A 14,683-nucleotide genomic window follows, 5' to 3' on the forward strand; every position below is an offset into this window, starting at 1 on the left:
TTGAAACTTTTAAAAATAAAAACATTGATATGCCTTTTTTAAACGAATGAAATATCAACATTCTTTGCATTTAATTTGTCTTTTCCAATCTCATGTACAACTGTTAGTGACATATTTTAGCTCATCATTGCCCTTATTTCAATGAGTTATTGAAATTTGAAATTGAATAGTTAAGGGGGAAAAAGAAGACGATAGTAACGAAAAGATGAAGCTCGTGTGATATAAAAAAAATATAATAAATGAACGATTAAAAATGATGTAAGTAAATATGTTACTAGTTGTATATACTATGTAGTATAAGAGACCATTTAACGGTCCTATGATCAAGTAACCTCTTGGCATTTTTCCTTTCAAGTGAAGTAATTTAGAGGTACGTAATTTATATTTTCAAATTGAAGTGTTTAAAATAAAGTTGTGATTAGTCTAAAAGAGGTATGTTATGTAGGAGGTTTTGGGCACGGATGGAGAAAACAATAGTAGTGGGCTAGTAGCAGCAACAACTAAGGATGTAAAATGAATAATGACCGTCAGATGCTAGGTCAAAAACAGAGCCACACGATGATTGACTTGATACATCATCGCCGCACACAATTACACATGACACACCCCCTATACTATATAGTAGTGTATATGGCCTGATTTTGCCAAAAATCCAACAAGGTTTGACCTAAAGCCAGCCCCAGACAGACACTGCTTTTTCTTATCATCAATTTCAGATAAATTTCCCACTCATAAAATAGAATTAAAGTTATATAAAAAAAAAAATACCCACTCCCATCCCATCCCATCCCATCCCATCCCATCATCTTCTTTGTTTCTCCTGCCACCCATTTCCCCATTATCATTTTCGATCCCACCTCCATTTTATTATTATTCTTCATAGTTGTTGTTCATGGACAGCTACTGAAGTCAGATTCTTATTTATCTTCTTTTTTTTTTCGTTTGAATCGCCAGCAGCCGCTATATTTTGATTTCAACGCACTTACAGCTACACAAACGCAAAGGTACGGAAAAACCGCAAGTTTTTGTTATTCTTGAATTTACACGTGTTTTGGATCATGTGATTGTTATTATTATTATTGGATTGGATTGGATTGGGTTTTCGAAAATAAAATGAAGAATTAATCCGCAAATATCTGGTTGAATTAGAGTCTCTTATTATTTGACACATAATAAAATAATATTTGCGTTTGCGGCTGGCTATATATAATTAAATTGAAACAAGAAAATTGATTTAAACTCCAACGACAAATCCTTGGGCAAGCATCATCATTTGAGGTATTTAGATCTAATCTGTTTTTCCATAGCACTTAGCAAATCCAGATGTATATCTATAGGTTGATATGCTAACCGAGTAATGGAGGTCAAGTATATTATGAAATGGAATGTTTTGAAAAAAGGTCGTACCAGTATTACTAGACGCCCAAGAAAGCCCGGGGCTGAGACCGGTGAATATCTCAACAGATTACACCAACTCTTTCAAACCAACAAGGTATTCTTTTTTAATTTCTTTTGTTATGGATTGTATACCGATAAGTTATAGTTTCGATGTTGTGTTGACAGAAATTGACTAACAGAAGGAAGCGGTTGCGCAAATCCCCTTTGTGTGAAGGGGATCCATCCCGGACACCTGCTCTTCTCCATGAAGATTCAGGTCAGCGTTCACTATCACGTTGTCAGAATACAAAGTCTAAAACTCCATTGAGAAAAACCAATGGATTGAAGTCGAAAAGGAAAGTGGTACTTGGTCTGAATGACTTTTCGGGTATTCAACTTCTTGCTGCTGCTGCATGCAGTAGCTTCATTCTTGATCACGTGGATGATTTTTCTGTATTGGAAGAACACGCTGCACCGGGAGTTAGTACAGATGGTTTGTCGATCCAGGATAACGTGATTCTTGATACGCGAGATAATGGGAAAGAAGGGGAGGAGGAAAAGGCTGACTCTTCAAAAGGGTTAAGGTTACATTGGGATTTAAATACCATTATGGATGAGTGGAAGGAACCTTGGGATCTGCAGGTTGAACCTCACTCTCGACAAGATTGTTCAATGAAGTTGAATTTACAAGGTTATGAAAGTAGATTTACTAATGGTGCAGTAATTGGTGAAGAGATAAGCATGGTGGATCATGTGCCCGCCAATCAAATATCTGGTAAGCATGATGGTTCTATCCCCGTCGTGCCCTTGGATGAGAATCGTTATGGTGATTTTTCTGGGAGAACGTCTGAATTAAATGAAGATTTGACTTGCTCACGGCAGGTGGTTGGTACAAATATGATTACTAGTAGGACTTCAGATGGTGAGAGTTCTGTAACTTTAAGTAAATCAGTTGTAGTTGACTCGCTGATTCATCCGGTCAAGTGTGAAGATTTTGTCACTTCAACCACATCAGTTTTACGAGAAGAAACCGTTGTGAAGGGCGAATTAGGCGTAGTGTGTAAGTTGGATGTGCAGCCTGTTTCTGAAGAAGTAATGCAAGGTGTGTGCCTATCTCCGAAACTGAGCAAAAGCTATTGCGATAGTAAAGGTACTTCGGAAGGTCCTCTCAGTGAGTGCTGTGGCTCAAATGTTACTCAAGATGAGCCCTGCCACATGGCCGAGGGAGATTCAAAAGACAAACTTCAGGTTGGTTATGATTCTCCATTTGAAGATGGTGAATTGAGAGAGCCAATAGAAAATGCTTTTTCAGTAACAGAGACCGAAAATCCTTTGTCAGCAAAAGTAAGAGTGAGTCCAGAGCTTGGTCAAAATGTGGAAAATCAAAACTTCTTGTTTGCGCAGAATGCAATTCCTAAAAGTGACATCAGGGAGGATCCTCTACCAGATACTTTTGAAAGACCACATATTAATGAATCAGGAAAAGTTTTTTGTGAAAGGAAAGACGGGCATGATGAATCAAGGCCACCTGGAGGGAATTTATCACATAATGATGAATCAAGATCTTTTGATGTGTGTAGGACAACTGAACGCCAAAGCAGGTAAATTCTTGTATACTTCTATGGTGATGCATGCTTTTTAATGTGTATTAGCATACAGCGTTTTCTCATATCCTCTAATGTTCCTTTTGCACGTAGGTGTGGTAATACTGGAGATTCCAATTATCGATCAAGGTGGGATCTGCGCAATGAAAAGTCAATGGGAAGGGGCTCAGGTTTTTTCCAAGACTGCTCACGCAATGATATGAGTGTTGATTACTCCACGAGAGTTTGGGGCTTGAAGAGCAGTCATGAGTATGAGAGACCTAAAAATGATACTAGAAACTATGATTCAAGAGGTGGCTACAGGAGCCAACACAGAAGGTCCTCACCATCCGAAAGAAACAATGGTTATGGTAGTAATAGAGGACAACCAGCAAGAAGCTTTAGCCGTGATCGTTACAGAGATGGATCTGGATTTCATACACAAGGATACCATGATTCTAAACCACGTTATGTAGACCGAAAACAACGTTTTTCCTCCAATTTCAGTAAACCTGGTACCAGATCCCGTTCAAGATCCCGTTCAGGGTCTCCTATTGCTTGGCATTTTCAGAAGCGCAAGAATTTGGATGCAAGCAATTCCGGTGAGATAGAAGCTACAACCAAAGGTCATGTGTCTCCAGAATTTCCTTTCAAATGTTCTGATGAGCGAAGATTTAGGGACGTCCAATATAGAGACAGAAGAAAATCACCAGGCTCAATGACTCGGCGAAACCAAAGATTGGAATCACTTGGTTATCCTGAGAGATTGAAGGTGGATGATCAGTCTTGGTCCGCTCAACGTCCTGCAAGGTTTTCACAGATGACTGATCAGAAATACAAGGATAATAATGATGATTTTAGGAAACATGACGGTTGCTATGAAAAAGTGACTCAAGTGGCGCATCCTGATAATGATGATGGTGTGAGGCAGTTTAGGTATGTGGCGGACCACCATAACTTCAATAGTTTTTCCAAAGATACTGGTAAGGAGGATACCATGGTTGTACCAGAGAGTAAAAAGTTAGGAGAAAGGCCCTAGAATCAATTATTCTTTTTTCTCTACCTTCAATTTTTTGTTTCTTTTATATAGTCTAAAGAGCAGTTATGAAAGCTAGCCAGACTTAGGACCAAACCTGCTAGAGTTTTTGTCATGAGGGATAAGTAGGACACTTTTTTGTTATGATCCATGTCCTGTTTTTTGTCTGGTCAAATACCATTTGATGGAGTGGTTCTCTCTTTGGCCATCCCCTCATTTAGAGAAGAAAAGGAACTAGTTTTGGTTTAGCTATTACATTACTTTATAGTCTTTGGTCGCTATGCTGTATCGTTCGCTTCATGTTTATTGTGAATATATCGAAAATTTATATTATTAACACCTCTATGTATTGTAACGCCACGTTTGGGTTTTATATTAGTGCAGCGTTCGGGCTCTGATATGGGTTCGTATCACTCTCTTGCTGTTTATTCACTTTATTTGCTGAATACTTGATATTTTTTTTTTCCAAGGTGAGTAATATATGGTAACACTCAAAATATGTACATAAGATACAAAACAGTACATTGGATATTCGCATGCATACAGATATATACTAATAAAACCCTATCCAAAAATCCTCGAAATGTCAACTAGCAGCATCCACCATTACCTGTACTGCTAAAAACATCAAAACATATAGGTACAGCATCCAAAAATTGCACTAAGCTCACCAAACAAATAGCAACCAGGCTACATATCAAATGGCAATCAAATAATTATTCATCCAACATAGATTCCACTTTACAGCCATGTTAAGCACATTAAAGAAAGCATTTTGTTTCTTACAGTATCCTTTATAAGCCTTGTCATTCCTTTCTTCATTCTTTAATATCCTCATATTTTTTTCCTGCCAAAACGTGATATACACTTGCAGCCAAAACTACTTTGTTAACATTCTTAACTTTCATTTCAGCAATTACATTCACCAACTCATTCAAATTATGCATATTATCCATATTGTAAGTCAAAATCTGCATCTCATTCCAAACATTTCTGGCATAGTGACATATGATAAGCCAAAAATTGCTCGTGATTGTCAGCGACTGTCTTGCAAAAAGCCAAAACCTACATTGCAAATTGCCAACTAAATGATAAGCGATTGCACTTGGGATAAGTTGAATAAACCAGAGTACCAGGCTACCTACTTTCAATTGACTTTAGGCCAATTGACTCTTAGATCTAACCAACCCTGTAAAAAATCTTTTTTATTATTCTGAATCTATGGAACATCAATAGTTCAATACTACTGAGCACAAGGTAACTTTATAACCAACCATCAGGCCAAAGCCAATTAGCATTATTAATCATATCAACCACTTTGATCCCCTCTTCAATTCTGGCCTCATACATAGCTCTTTTGGTAATTATGTCACACAAAGGACCTTCAGGACTCCACTTGTCATACCACATTGAAGTATGCAGCCCATCACCAATTTCATATATCACATTCTGTTTTACTACATCTCTAATCTCTATCATAGTCTTCCAACCCCAACTCTCAGTTTAATTTGTCCACAGTACTATCCAAAGTTATGGGTCTTTTATAACAGTACCCTACAAGCAGTGTTTGAGTTATCATCATTACTTGTATGAGTTCATTGATCAATTTTCTTTAATCTTACTCTTAGGGTGGATAGTATGTATATACCTCCATTGAAAGTTTACTCTCTAAAAGATGGGAAGATGGATAAATTTTCGACAAATGTACTGTCCATCTATGTTATGTTACTATTAAGCTCGTATGTTTTAGACACTTACTATACACATTTCTGAGGGCTGTCCAGAAAATCTCTTAAAGAAAAAAGTTCATCTGAACTAACCGACTTAATTAAAGAATTTGCTGATACCTAAACCGCCTTACGCCAAAAGCATCAAACATGATATTGTATTTGTGCTCCTGAACGAGACCAGTTTTTTTTTTTTTTTTTTTTTTTTTTAACGGCAAATTTCTTACAAAATCTGCATTACTCCCAAATAATCCTAGATGCGGGATTGATCCATGGACTTGCATTTCAAGAGGCAAAAGTCTCTACCAAGTAGACTAACCCCACATCATTGGTGGGACCAGTCATCTGTGAAAGTCTTGCTGGACACCCAGTGCACCAGAAATATAATCAGATTTATTTGACTTACGAGACCCACCAGAAATATAACGGGAACTGATGATCTTCTATAATTACCATAATTATGCATCGTTTCTCAAATAGTCATACACAAAAATACATCACATAGTTTATACTTTTAATCGTGGGATCGATCTCTACTCTTAACATATAAGCGAGAATCAACCATTAAAATCCCACAATAAAAAAACATGGTATTATTGAACATTACAATACAGTTAATCACAAACAAAACAAGTAAAAGCTGTTTTCATCAATCTTTAGTGTATTATACACATAAAAGCCACATGATACCTTTTCAAAATCACCAGTTAAAGCTCATGGATTCCAGATGCAGATTCTTAGCCACTGTTGATGAGCATATCTTGGCAACTTCATGTCTCATTTTCCTTGGCCCGCAGACCAAAACTCCAACATCTGTTCTTTTTTTGTTGTTCTCCATTAGTATGCCTACAATCATAAAAGTAACATTTTTTAGATTAACCACTAACATTCAATTCTTCGATTTCACAATGTTAAATGCAAAAGAACTTACTCTTCAGATCAGGTCTGTGGCCGAAATGGACCTCAGTAGCTTCAGTAACAGACTGAGTAGAGAAGCTTTCAATCTCCCCACCTTCACTGAGCTCCAAGTTTTGCACTTTTACTGCTTCCCGTTTGTCGTTGTCCTTCTTTTGCCATAGAAACACGAAACTGGTAGCCAAGAAAACGCTAGCACAGACGAAGAGCATATCCCATAGAGTTTTGAAAGTGTAATTGTAGGCAGAAGGTCCTCCAGAGAGTTCTATAGGGTAGATGTGGTATCTGATGAGAATCCCCAACAAAACAAGAAACATAATGAAGGCTGATGATATTATTGCAAATAGCCATAGCCAGCTGTTGGGGCCGAGTGGGGCTGAAATGGGAGAGTCAGATGGGTTTGGTTTGAACCATATGGTTTGGAGAGGTTTCTTGGTGTTTTCAAGGGGCTGCTGTTGCTCGGTTTCTCTAGTGATATAAGCTTGTATACGGAGATTTATTTGGGAAATATCCGAAGAATAACCATTTGATGTTAATGGCAGCAAGAAATCGAGCATAGAGAGGTCTGCAGAGTTTTTGAAGGCACAAACAAGGAGAACAGTTGATGGGATCCTGTGGTTTTTGTCTGGTTGTTGTTGTTGTCGTGTCATTTGAAAAATAAGCTCGCGAATTATGGAGATGAATGGGGTGATGCCACTGCCTCCGCTGATCAATACTAGATTCTCATAGCTTCACACAAAATTAAGAATGCTGATGAGATTCAACACTGAAAACGCTTACTTAGAAAAATTGCATTATGAAACATACTGTAATAACTTTCCCATTATACTAATTCAGTATTATACTTAAATAAAGAAATAACCTTAGAAAATGAGGTGAAGTAGGTCCATAGGGTCCTTCAAGTGATGCTTGAAGACGATCGATAGAAGATCCAGAAAGCTGTTGGTAAAGCTTGTGAGACCAAGTTCCTTGACACTTGATCACAATGCTGATCGTATCAGGCTCGGTGTTAGCATTGGAAGTCACTGTAAAGGGATGCCACTGCAACTTGGAGATCAATGGTACATTCACAAACAAGATGCTTGTTGGATTATAGTCCAATCCTGCAACAATTAATTTCAGACATATATCATTTATCTACTTAATTATTTTCCCATTTGCATGCATTTTTAATGAAAAGAAGATCGGGCTATATATTTCCATATTAATTGTTGGCATTATACATTATATGATCTTGGTAATATACATACCAGTAATCTTGGAGAAGTTAAGCTCAAGGGCGTCACAAGGCAAGATGCGGGCAGAAATAAGTCTAACACTTTTGCGTGATTGTAAGAATCTCAAATATCTATCGATAAGAAAGAGGAAAATTCCAGGAAGGATCAAGCAGAAGTAGGCAACCCCAACATGAATGATGTAAAAGAAGAGGTATAGAATGTAGGTTTGGTGGGTGTAGAAGAATATCTCAAACATCTTTCGCCTGACGCGTGGGATGCTTGTCACCCACATAATCAATGCAAGCGCAAACGCGATTTCTCCAGCTACATTTGAAAGGTAAGTTTTGCTCCATTCCTTCATCTGCGCTCGTCCCAAAATTGCATTTTTAAATGTCCGTTTGAATTAAACAGTTGAATGACTACTAACATGAAATCATGTACGTATATGATCCATACATCACCTAATTAAGATACTGTTTATACTGTCTAAAACCTTATGCACACTTGGCTTACCAAAACTGTTTTGCATTATTTTCAATGAAATTATATATGGACACCAAGCATGCAAAAGGTTTCGGAATGGACAAAATATCGTGCAAAAAATGATAAACAGCACGAACCATTCTTACGACGAACTTTAAAAAGTCATTATGATGGCCATGTAAACACTAATCCATAGCACATGTTTTCCGGTAGTTCTATGGATATGACATATCAGATATATTGAAGAAACATGTCCACCTTCTATAAAATAAAGCTACCTTAATTATTATATGGTGATGATAAAAAAAAGTTAACCCCAGTAAAATTAATTAGTTATCCAATAGCAGACTGCAGACAGATGTATATATTAGATTGGAATCAAAGATGGATTAATTAAGATATATGTTACGGGATATGAAAGAAAGAGTTATAATCACATGTATATATCTTGTCCAAAAAGAAAAAAGAAATATTCTCTAGACATTTGATATACTTCCAATCCCATAACTTTCATATCCCCTCCCCTACACGTACATGCACTTCACAATAATTATAGTAGGATATATCTATCTAGCTATCATCATTCAGTTTTCATCAATATATTTATTATATATATATCTTTTTTTAATTTTATTTATTTATAATTGAAGTGGTATAGAAATTAAAGTTAATTGAGAATTATTTGTTAGATGTTTCATACATATAGGGTGTCTGGACTCTGGATCGGATATACATTTACAAGTTATATATCAGGATCATATTAATTAATGCATCAAATTGTTAATTAAAAGTATAAAATATGTTTGTTGATTAAACAACCCATAAATGCTACGTACAGTATAAATTAAGAGAAGTTGATTATGATCCGTGGCCAGGTTCTTATTTCCAATTAATTCTGATCATGACAAACTAAATTAATTAATTGAAGCGAAGGATCGATCGAGAGTAGTACCAAAACCATCTGATCAGTAATACCCCAATAGATAACGAACCCAACGCTATGTGCAGTGAAGAGAACCATAGATATATGACCGAGCCATATGTGATACTTGACACTTGACTCGGATGTCAGTCCAACCAATCGTAAGATTGATGATCCACGAGTCACCGGGAAAAACAGAAATGCCCACGTTATATTCCCAATATACCCAAGTCGCAACCATACGCTACGAAACTTGGCTTGCCACCTGCATTTTTTTAATTAATTAGCTCAGAAAATTAAATAGTAAAAGCATGCAATTAATTAATTAAAAGATCTACAACTAAAACTACTTACACTTTCTCCCCTTCTCTGTGCATATGAAGGTGCCCGAAGCTAACATGCAAGTAATTGTATAGGGACCATCCTAATAGCGCAAGGAACATGACTCCAAACATGAGCTCCATCGTGCTCACGATCCCGAGAGGATTCATCACAATCAAGGGGCGTCTCCATATATCCAGCCATCTTTTTCTGGTAAAATTACTGCAATAGTAGTTGTCATCAGCTCGATCAATCATTTTTTAAGTATAAATCCACTTACTAAACTAACTATAATATGTTTATATCCGCGCAATATGTAAATGATATTTCAACCTTTTAGGCCTCGTGTTGGTCTGAAAATGGAGGTACACACAGCCCAAACATGCCAAGAACATTATCGGAAATGAGAAAAGTACAAGATTTGTCCCTGAAAACAATACATATTGGATTCAGTCAGATTCAAAAACATGACAGCTGGAGGATCACGCGTGTATATGAACTCAACTAGCTAGTGTTCGTACGTACGTGTATATGATGAGTTTGTCGTTCTGAAATAAAAATAACTACTAATTAAATCATACGAATAAACCTTGTTCGCGAAAATAAGTAGAGTTGAGACGATCGGAGAGGGTGAGAGTCCATGAATTCTTGTAGGTTTTTGTAGGCAGCATAACCCACATAAAGAGCCACCCTACAAACACAAGAAGCAACGCCATTCTCACTGCTACTACTGCTGTTGTTGTTTGTCCCATTTTCCTCAATCGATAGTTAAGTTCTAGCTAGCCTGATCAGCGAGCACTTTCTAATTTCCGTCCTGGATTAAGGATATACTTCATATGGGGTTAATTTATGTATTTCATTGTTGTGCTTTTATATATTGGACACTCGACTTATATACCCAAAAAAACATATACGCGCGGAAGAAGCACACACACACAACAAATAGAAATATGCCACTTGTCTATGTTTATATAACATTTGATTGAACGTAAATATTCTCGTTACGTTTATATAACATTTGATTTTAAGTATATGAATAGATTGAATTTTAAATGTTTTTTTAATTAATATAACTTTTATTAACTACAACTATATAATATTAATTGATATAACTTTTATTTTATTAACTACAAGTACTATATATTATTAAGTAAAAATATATACGGTCAAACCTAAAAAAAAAAATTTCAAAATTTCAATTTTTATATTTAAAATGGGAAAAGTGTATTAATCTGTTCATACTAAAAATTACATGAAAAACCTCATATGTACAAGTGCAAAGGTATTTGAAAAATTATAAACTGTTAGCACTTGTAAGTATATAAACAAGATGATTACACTTCAAAATATAACACAAATGTAATATCTTTACATTTGAAAGTGTTTGACTTTAATTTGTAACATTCAATTTATCCATGCTTTCTATTGAGTGCAAACATTTGATGTTTTCGTATTAATTTTCACACTATAAAATGTGAACAATTAATTTTTTTTATTCTTACACATTTGGAATTGTTAATAGTTTTTCCATATATATAAGCGTGAAAATTGTTATGTTTATTTAAATATCTTCACATTTATAAACGTAAAACATTTTTACACATTTTTAGTAGACGTGTCTGTAATTGAAAGCAAAACATTGTTTATGTTCGTTCATTTAACTAATTTCACGAATGGTTCATGAACGGATAGACAAACAAGAAAGTGTGTTCATATTCGTTCGTTAAAAAATTGAGTTGTTCATGATCAAACACATATGAACATATATACACAAAGGAACACAAATCATGAATAACCACATGATTAGAAACATTAAGATTCAACTTGCAAAACATCTTCCATTTTTTAAAAAGAGTTGTCCAGCATGTTAATTTAAAATTTTACAAATAAATTTTAATAATATTTTAATTAAATTAAAATATAACTAAAATTGTAAGGGTTAGAACCCAAATGCTTAAGATTTTAAGATGACAGCTTACCGTTTGATGTACAATAATGCAAAGTATGTTATGAGATTAATGATACTTTGCCAATATGGTCGCATTTCTTAATACGTGTGGACATTCGTCTTAATATATGCGCACAATTTTATTTTAACTATAAATTCCCAAACTCAATAACTGTGGCCTCATAATAAAACTAACATCTAGTTAATTTCAAAGTTCCATTTTTATGTCTTCTGCTCTTCGCCTCAATTGCTACTACCCATTTGGGTTTATCTCGAGCCAAATTGTTTTTACGAATTAAAGTTATTTATATCATAAATTGGTGGCATATATTCTTATTCTCTAGACTTAGATAACTACACGAAGTACGTCAGATCGAAGGGTTGAAAATATAAACTTAGAAACCGTTGACTTCGAATTGCGCCACCCAGGGTTAAACCCATTTTTTAATAAAAAAATAAAAAATACAAAACCAAATGGCGGGATCGAGCCTATTAGTTAGCAATCAAAATAAACTTTATATGTCTAATAGAAGCCTTTCTTAAGTAATTAATTACACAAATTAATTATCGATGACCTCTAACTATACCATCTAGATTCCCGGAGCTGGTATTGCTCTGGCACGCAATGTCATTCTTATATCATAAAGATAATGTATAATTCTTTATAAAAAAGATTAACTTTTAAAATAAACAGTATGTGTCTGGTGACAGTTGACATTTGTTATTTATAAGTAATTATACGTATTTAACTATCGTTGACCTCCAACTCCAGCGTCTAGATTCCCAGAGCTCGTATTGCTGATTCTTATATCGTAAAGATAATGTATAATTCTTATTAAAAAAAAAAGAAGACCAAAAGAGGAAATGGATGAATGCAGTACATTTTGAATTCCCTAAAGGTGTAGTACACTTCAAAATCTTAATTGACAATGGGAGATTGAGAAGCTGAGTGTACTTGATAAGTAATGCACTTGTACTTCGTGTGTAATTACATTGACCCACGATATCAATTATAAAATACTAGTACTTCGTATTTGTCAAACATATGGCATCAAACATGTGGAATACCAAAATAAAAATGAAAATTAATTTATTATAAATAGCCTAATAATATACATAAAAATGAGAAATAATAAAAATGGAATACCAAAATAATATATCATCTTAATAAATAGCTTAATAATCATTTTAAAAACTAACAAATTTACTCATTCTTTTTTCTAATCTCATAAAATTTTTAAAAAAGATTTATTATATTTCAATAAAAATATATGCTCATCCTCCTACATTTATACCTACCAATAACCAATCCTTATTCTCATAATTAAGAAAAAAACTGTTAGAAAGAAAAAAAAAAGAGATAAATGTGAGAAGTTCAGCTTTAGCCGGATTCTGACTGAGAGGTGTGAGAGAAAGGCAAGTATATCATCATATCATCGACTACTTTACAATTACACACAACTCATTCCTTAAATAGAATTACTTTTCAAAAATAACATTCGACCTTGTATATTTGTATTACAAGAATTTTGTTTTGGGATTTTACAAAGAGATGTACTCTCAATTTAGAGTATTATGTATTCGACAACCCCCAGACCCATCAAGCCTCAATGGCTCAATTCAAATATACAACAACAATAATAACTGGACCAAATCTCTCTCGTCTTTCTTCTACCTAGAGATAAAAAGACTGTTTCTATAAGAACCTCTGGTCAAAAAAGCAAAAGTAGGAGAAACGGAGAGTTAATAGGGTTTAATACCCATACTTGTCAGCTGAGTACCACCCGACCACATTAACAGTAAAGAAGAGTAACAAACATACGACATATCACACTTTAACGCAGATCCAACAAACACACAGTAAATAGGACATTTGAACATATATGATGTCAACATAAAAAAATAATAATAAACATAAGTGTTTACAAAACCACACATATCGGGTGAGGGCCACAATTACGGTAGGCATGTGCAAGGACTCTCATACATATAAGTAGAAATTAACTAGGAAATCCTAAGGCCCTTTAAGCACAAGTATACTAACGGGTTCAACTTATTAAACAGATAAGTTTAGACCTTTAAGCTGGCAAGAGCACTACCTATCAACTAGGAAGTCTTGAGGCCCGATAAGGGTACAAAGAAGCCACATATACATATAAGAAGGATATCATGCAAGACAGTCATGCATACAAGTAGATGAACTACCACTAAAACCCTTAGGGGTGTTTGGTATGATGGAATGAAAAGGGGAAAAAGTGAATGGGAAAGACTTCTCTTATTTGTTTGTAATGGAGAAAGGGAATGAAAATGGAGAAAGGGGAATCGATTTCATTCTTTCCATTCTCTACAAATTGTAAAGAATGGGTGAGAATGAATTTTTATTTTTTTTTATAAAGATGTTATATGTAATAAATGTATTATTATTTAAAATTTTATTTTTTTTATATATCCATTCTCTGTGGGTACCAAACAACGAAATTCATTCTCTTTCCAAATATTCATTCTCTTTCTCACTATTTCCATTCTTTATGATTACTTTCTAACAAACACCCCCTTAAAGAGATTACTTATCTACTATATAAGTAGATAAGGCTCAATCCCTATATCTCCTAACTAATATCCAATTCTAATGACATCATCTCTGTATCACGCCAGATAGCTAATAGTTTGTGTCAACAAAGATCAACTTATACAAACAAAGATCAAATGTTCAAACCTTATTCTTTGGAAGGCTAGGATCTTTTTCCATCTTAAGTATTACCTGGAAAATTTATTTTACCTTCAGTAAAGATAAGATTGTCTACATCAACCTCCTTCATACACTGTTACAAGCGGTATTAGAACTCATAACCTATGAAAGACAGTATTAGGTATTACTTACGTGAGATGATTTGCAAAACGATACGCATTACTTTGATCCGTATACAACATGGTTAAATGTTGTCTATGGTGTCGGAGGCACTTTTTACAGACACACTTTTACCTTTTCGATATTTGGTCCAAGCAAGATTTTACTGACCTAATAAGAAAGAACCCTGAATCCAATTGTCAAGAAACCGAGTATTTACATATATCTTTCTTTACATGCCTTACATTAAAACCAAATAAGAATATTCAGAGATCAAAAGTGTGCTTTAATAAGCTGTCCTATGGA

At 34.7% G+C, this 14,683-nt stretch overlaps 2 protein-coding genes across 2 annotated transcripts; one reads left to right on the top strand and one right to left on the bottom strand.

The window, feature by feature from the left end:
* Positions 1 to 665: 665 nt before the first annotated feature.
* On the top strand, positions 666 to 4,329 carry LOC122603291. The gene is made up of 4 exons (XM_043775960.1): positions 666 to 1,004; positions 1,338 to 1,492; positions 1,564 to 2,978; positions 3,075 to 4,329. The coding sequence occupies exons 2-4, from the start codon at positions 1,358 to 1,360 to the stop codon at positions 3,997 to 3,999; spliced, it is 2,475 nt and encodes an 824-aa protein (XP_043631895.1). The 5' UTR covers positions 666 to 1,004; positions 1,338 to 1,357; the 3' UTR covers positions 4,000 to 4,329.
* Positions 4,330 to 6,172: 1,843 nt separating this feature from the next.
* Positions 6,173 to 10,455, bottom strand: LOC122603902 (ferric reduction oxidase 4-like). Its single transcript, XM_043776749.1, has 8 exons — positions 10,171 to 10,455; positions 9,915 to 10,008; positions 9,615 to 9,803; positions 9,291 to 9,525; positions 7,889 to 8,216; positions 7,501 to 7,741; positions 6,655 to 7,367; positions 6,173 to 6,569 (listed from the first exon to the last, which is right to left on the bottom strand). The coding sequence occupies exons 1-8, from the start codon at positions 10,331 to 10,333 to the stop codon at positions 6,424 to 6,426; spliced, it is 2,109 nt and encodes a 702-aa protein (XP_043632684.1). The 5' UTR covers positions 10,334 to 10,455; the 3' UTR covers positions 6,173 to 6,423.
* Positions 10,456 to 14,683: the final 4,228 nt, after the last annotated feature.

Source organism: Erigeron canadensis, chromosome 6, assembly GCF_010389155.1.
Source record: "Erigeron canadensis isolate Cc75 chromosome 6, C_canadensis_v1, whole genome shotgun sequence".
NCBI lineage: Eukaryota > Viridiplantae > Streptophyta > Magnoliopsida > Asterales > Asteraceae > Erigeron > Erigeron canadensis.

What these genes read in the sequence shown, in the direction of transcription:
- LOC122603902 (XM_043776749.1), bottom strand. Translation starts at nt 10,333, where the DNA reads ATGGGACAAACAACAACAGCAGTAGTAGCAGTGAGAATGGCGTTGCTT. An exon ending in ACCAACACGAGGCCTAAAAG is followed by an intron (nt 9,804 to 9,914) that starts GTTGAAATATCA and finishes CTACTATTGCAG; the next exon opens with TAATTTTACCAGAAAAAGAT. An exon ending in CACAGAGAAGGGGAGAAAGT is followed by an intron (nt 9,526 to 9,614) that starts GTAAGTAGTTTT and finishes AAAAAAATGCAG; the next exon opens with GTGGCAAGCCAAGTTTCGTA.
- LOC122603291 (XM_043775960.1), top strand. Translation starts at nt 1,358, where the DNA reads ATGGAGGTCAAGTATATTATGAAATGGAATGTTTTGAAAAAAGGTCGT. An exon ending in AACTCTTTCAAACCAACAAG is followed by an intron (nt 1,493 to 1,563) that starts GTATTCTTTTTT and finishes TTGTGTTGACAG; the next exon opens with AAATTGACTAACAGAAGGAA. An exon ending in ACAACTGAACGCCAAAGCAG is followed by an intron (nt 2,979 to 3,074) that starts GTAAATTCTTGT and finishes TTTTGCACGTAG; the next exon opens with GTGTGGTAATACTGGAGATT.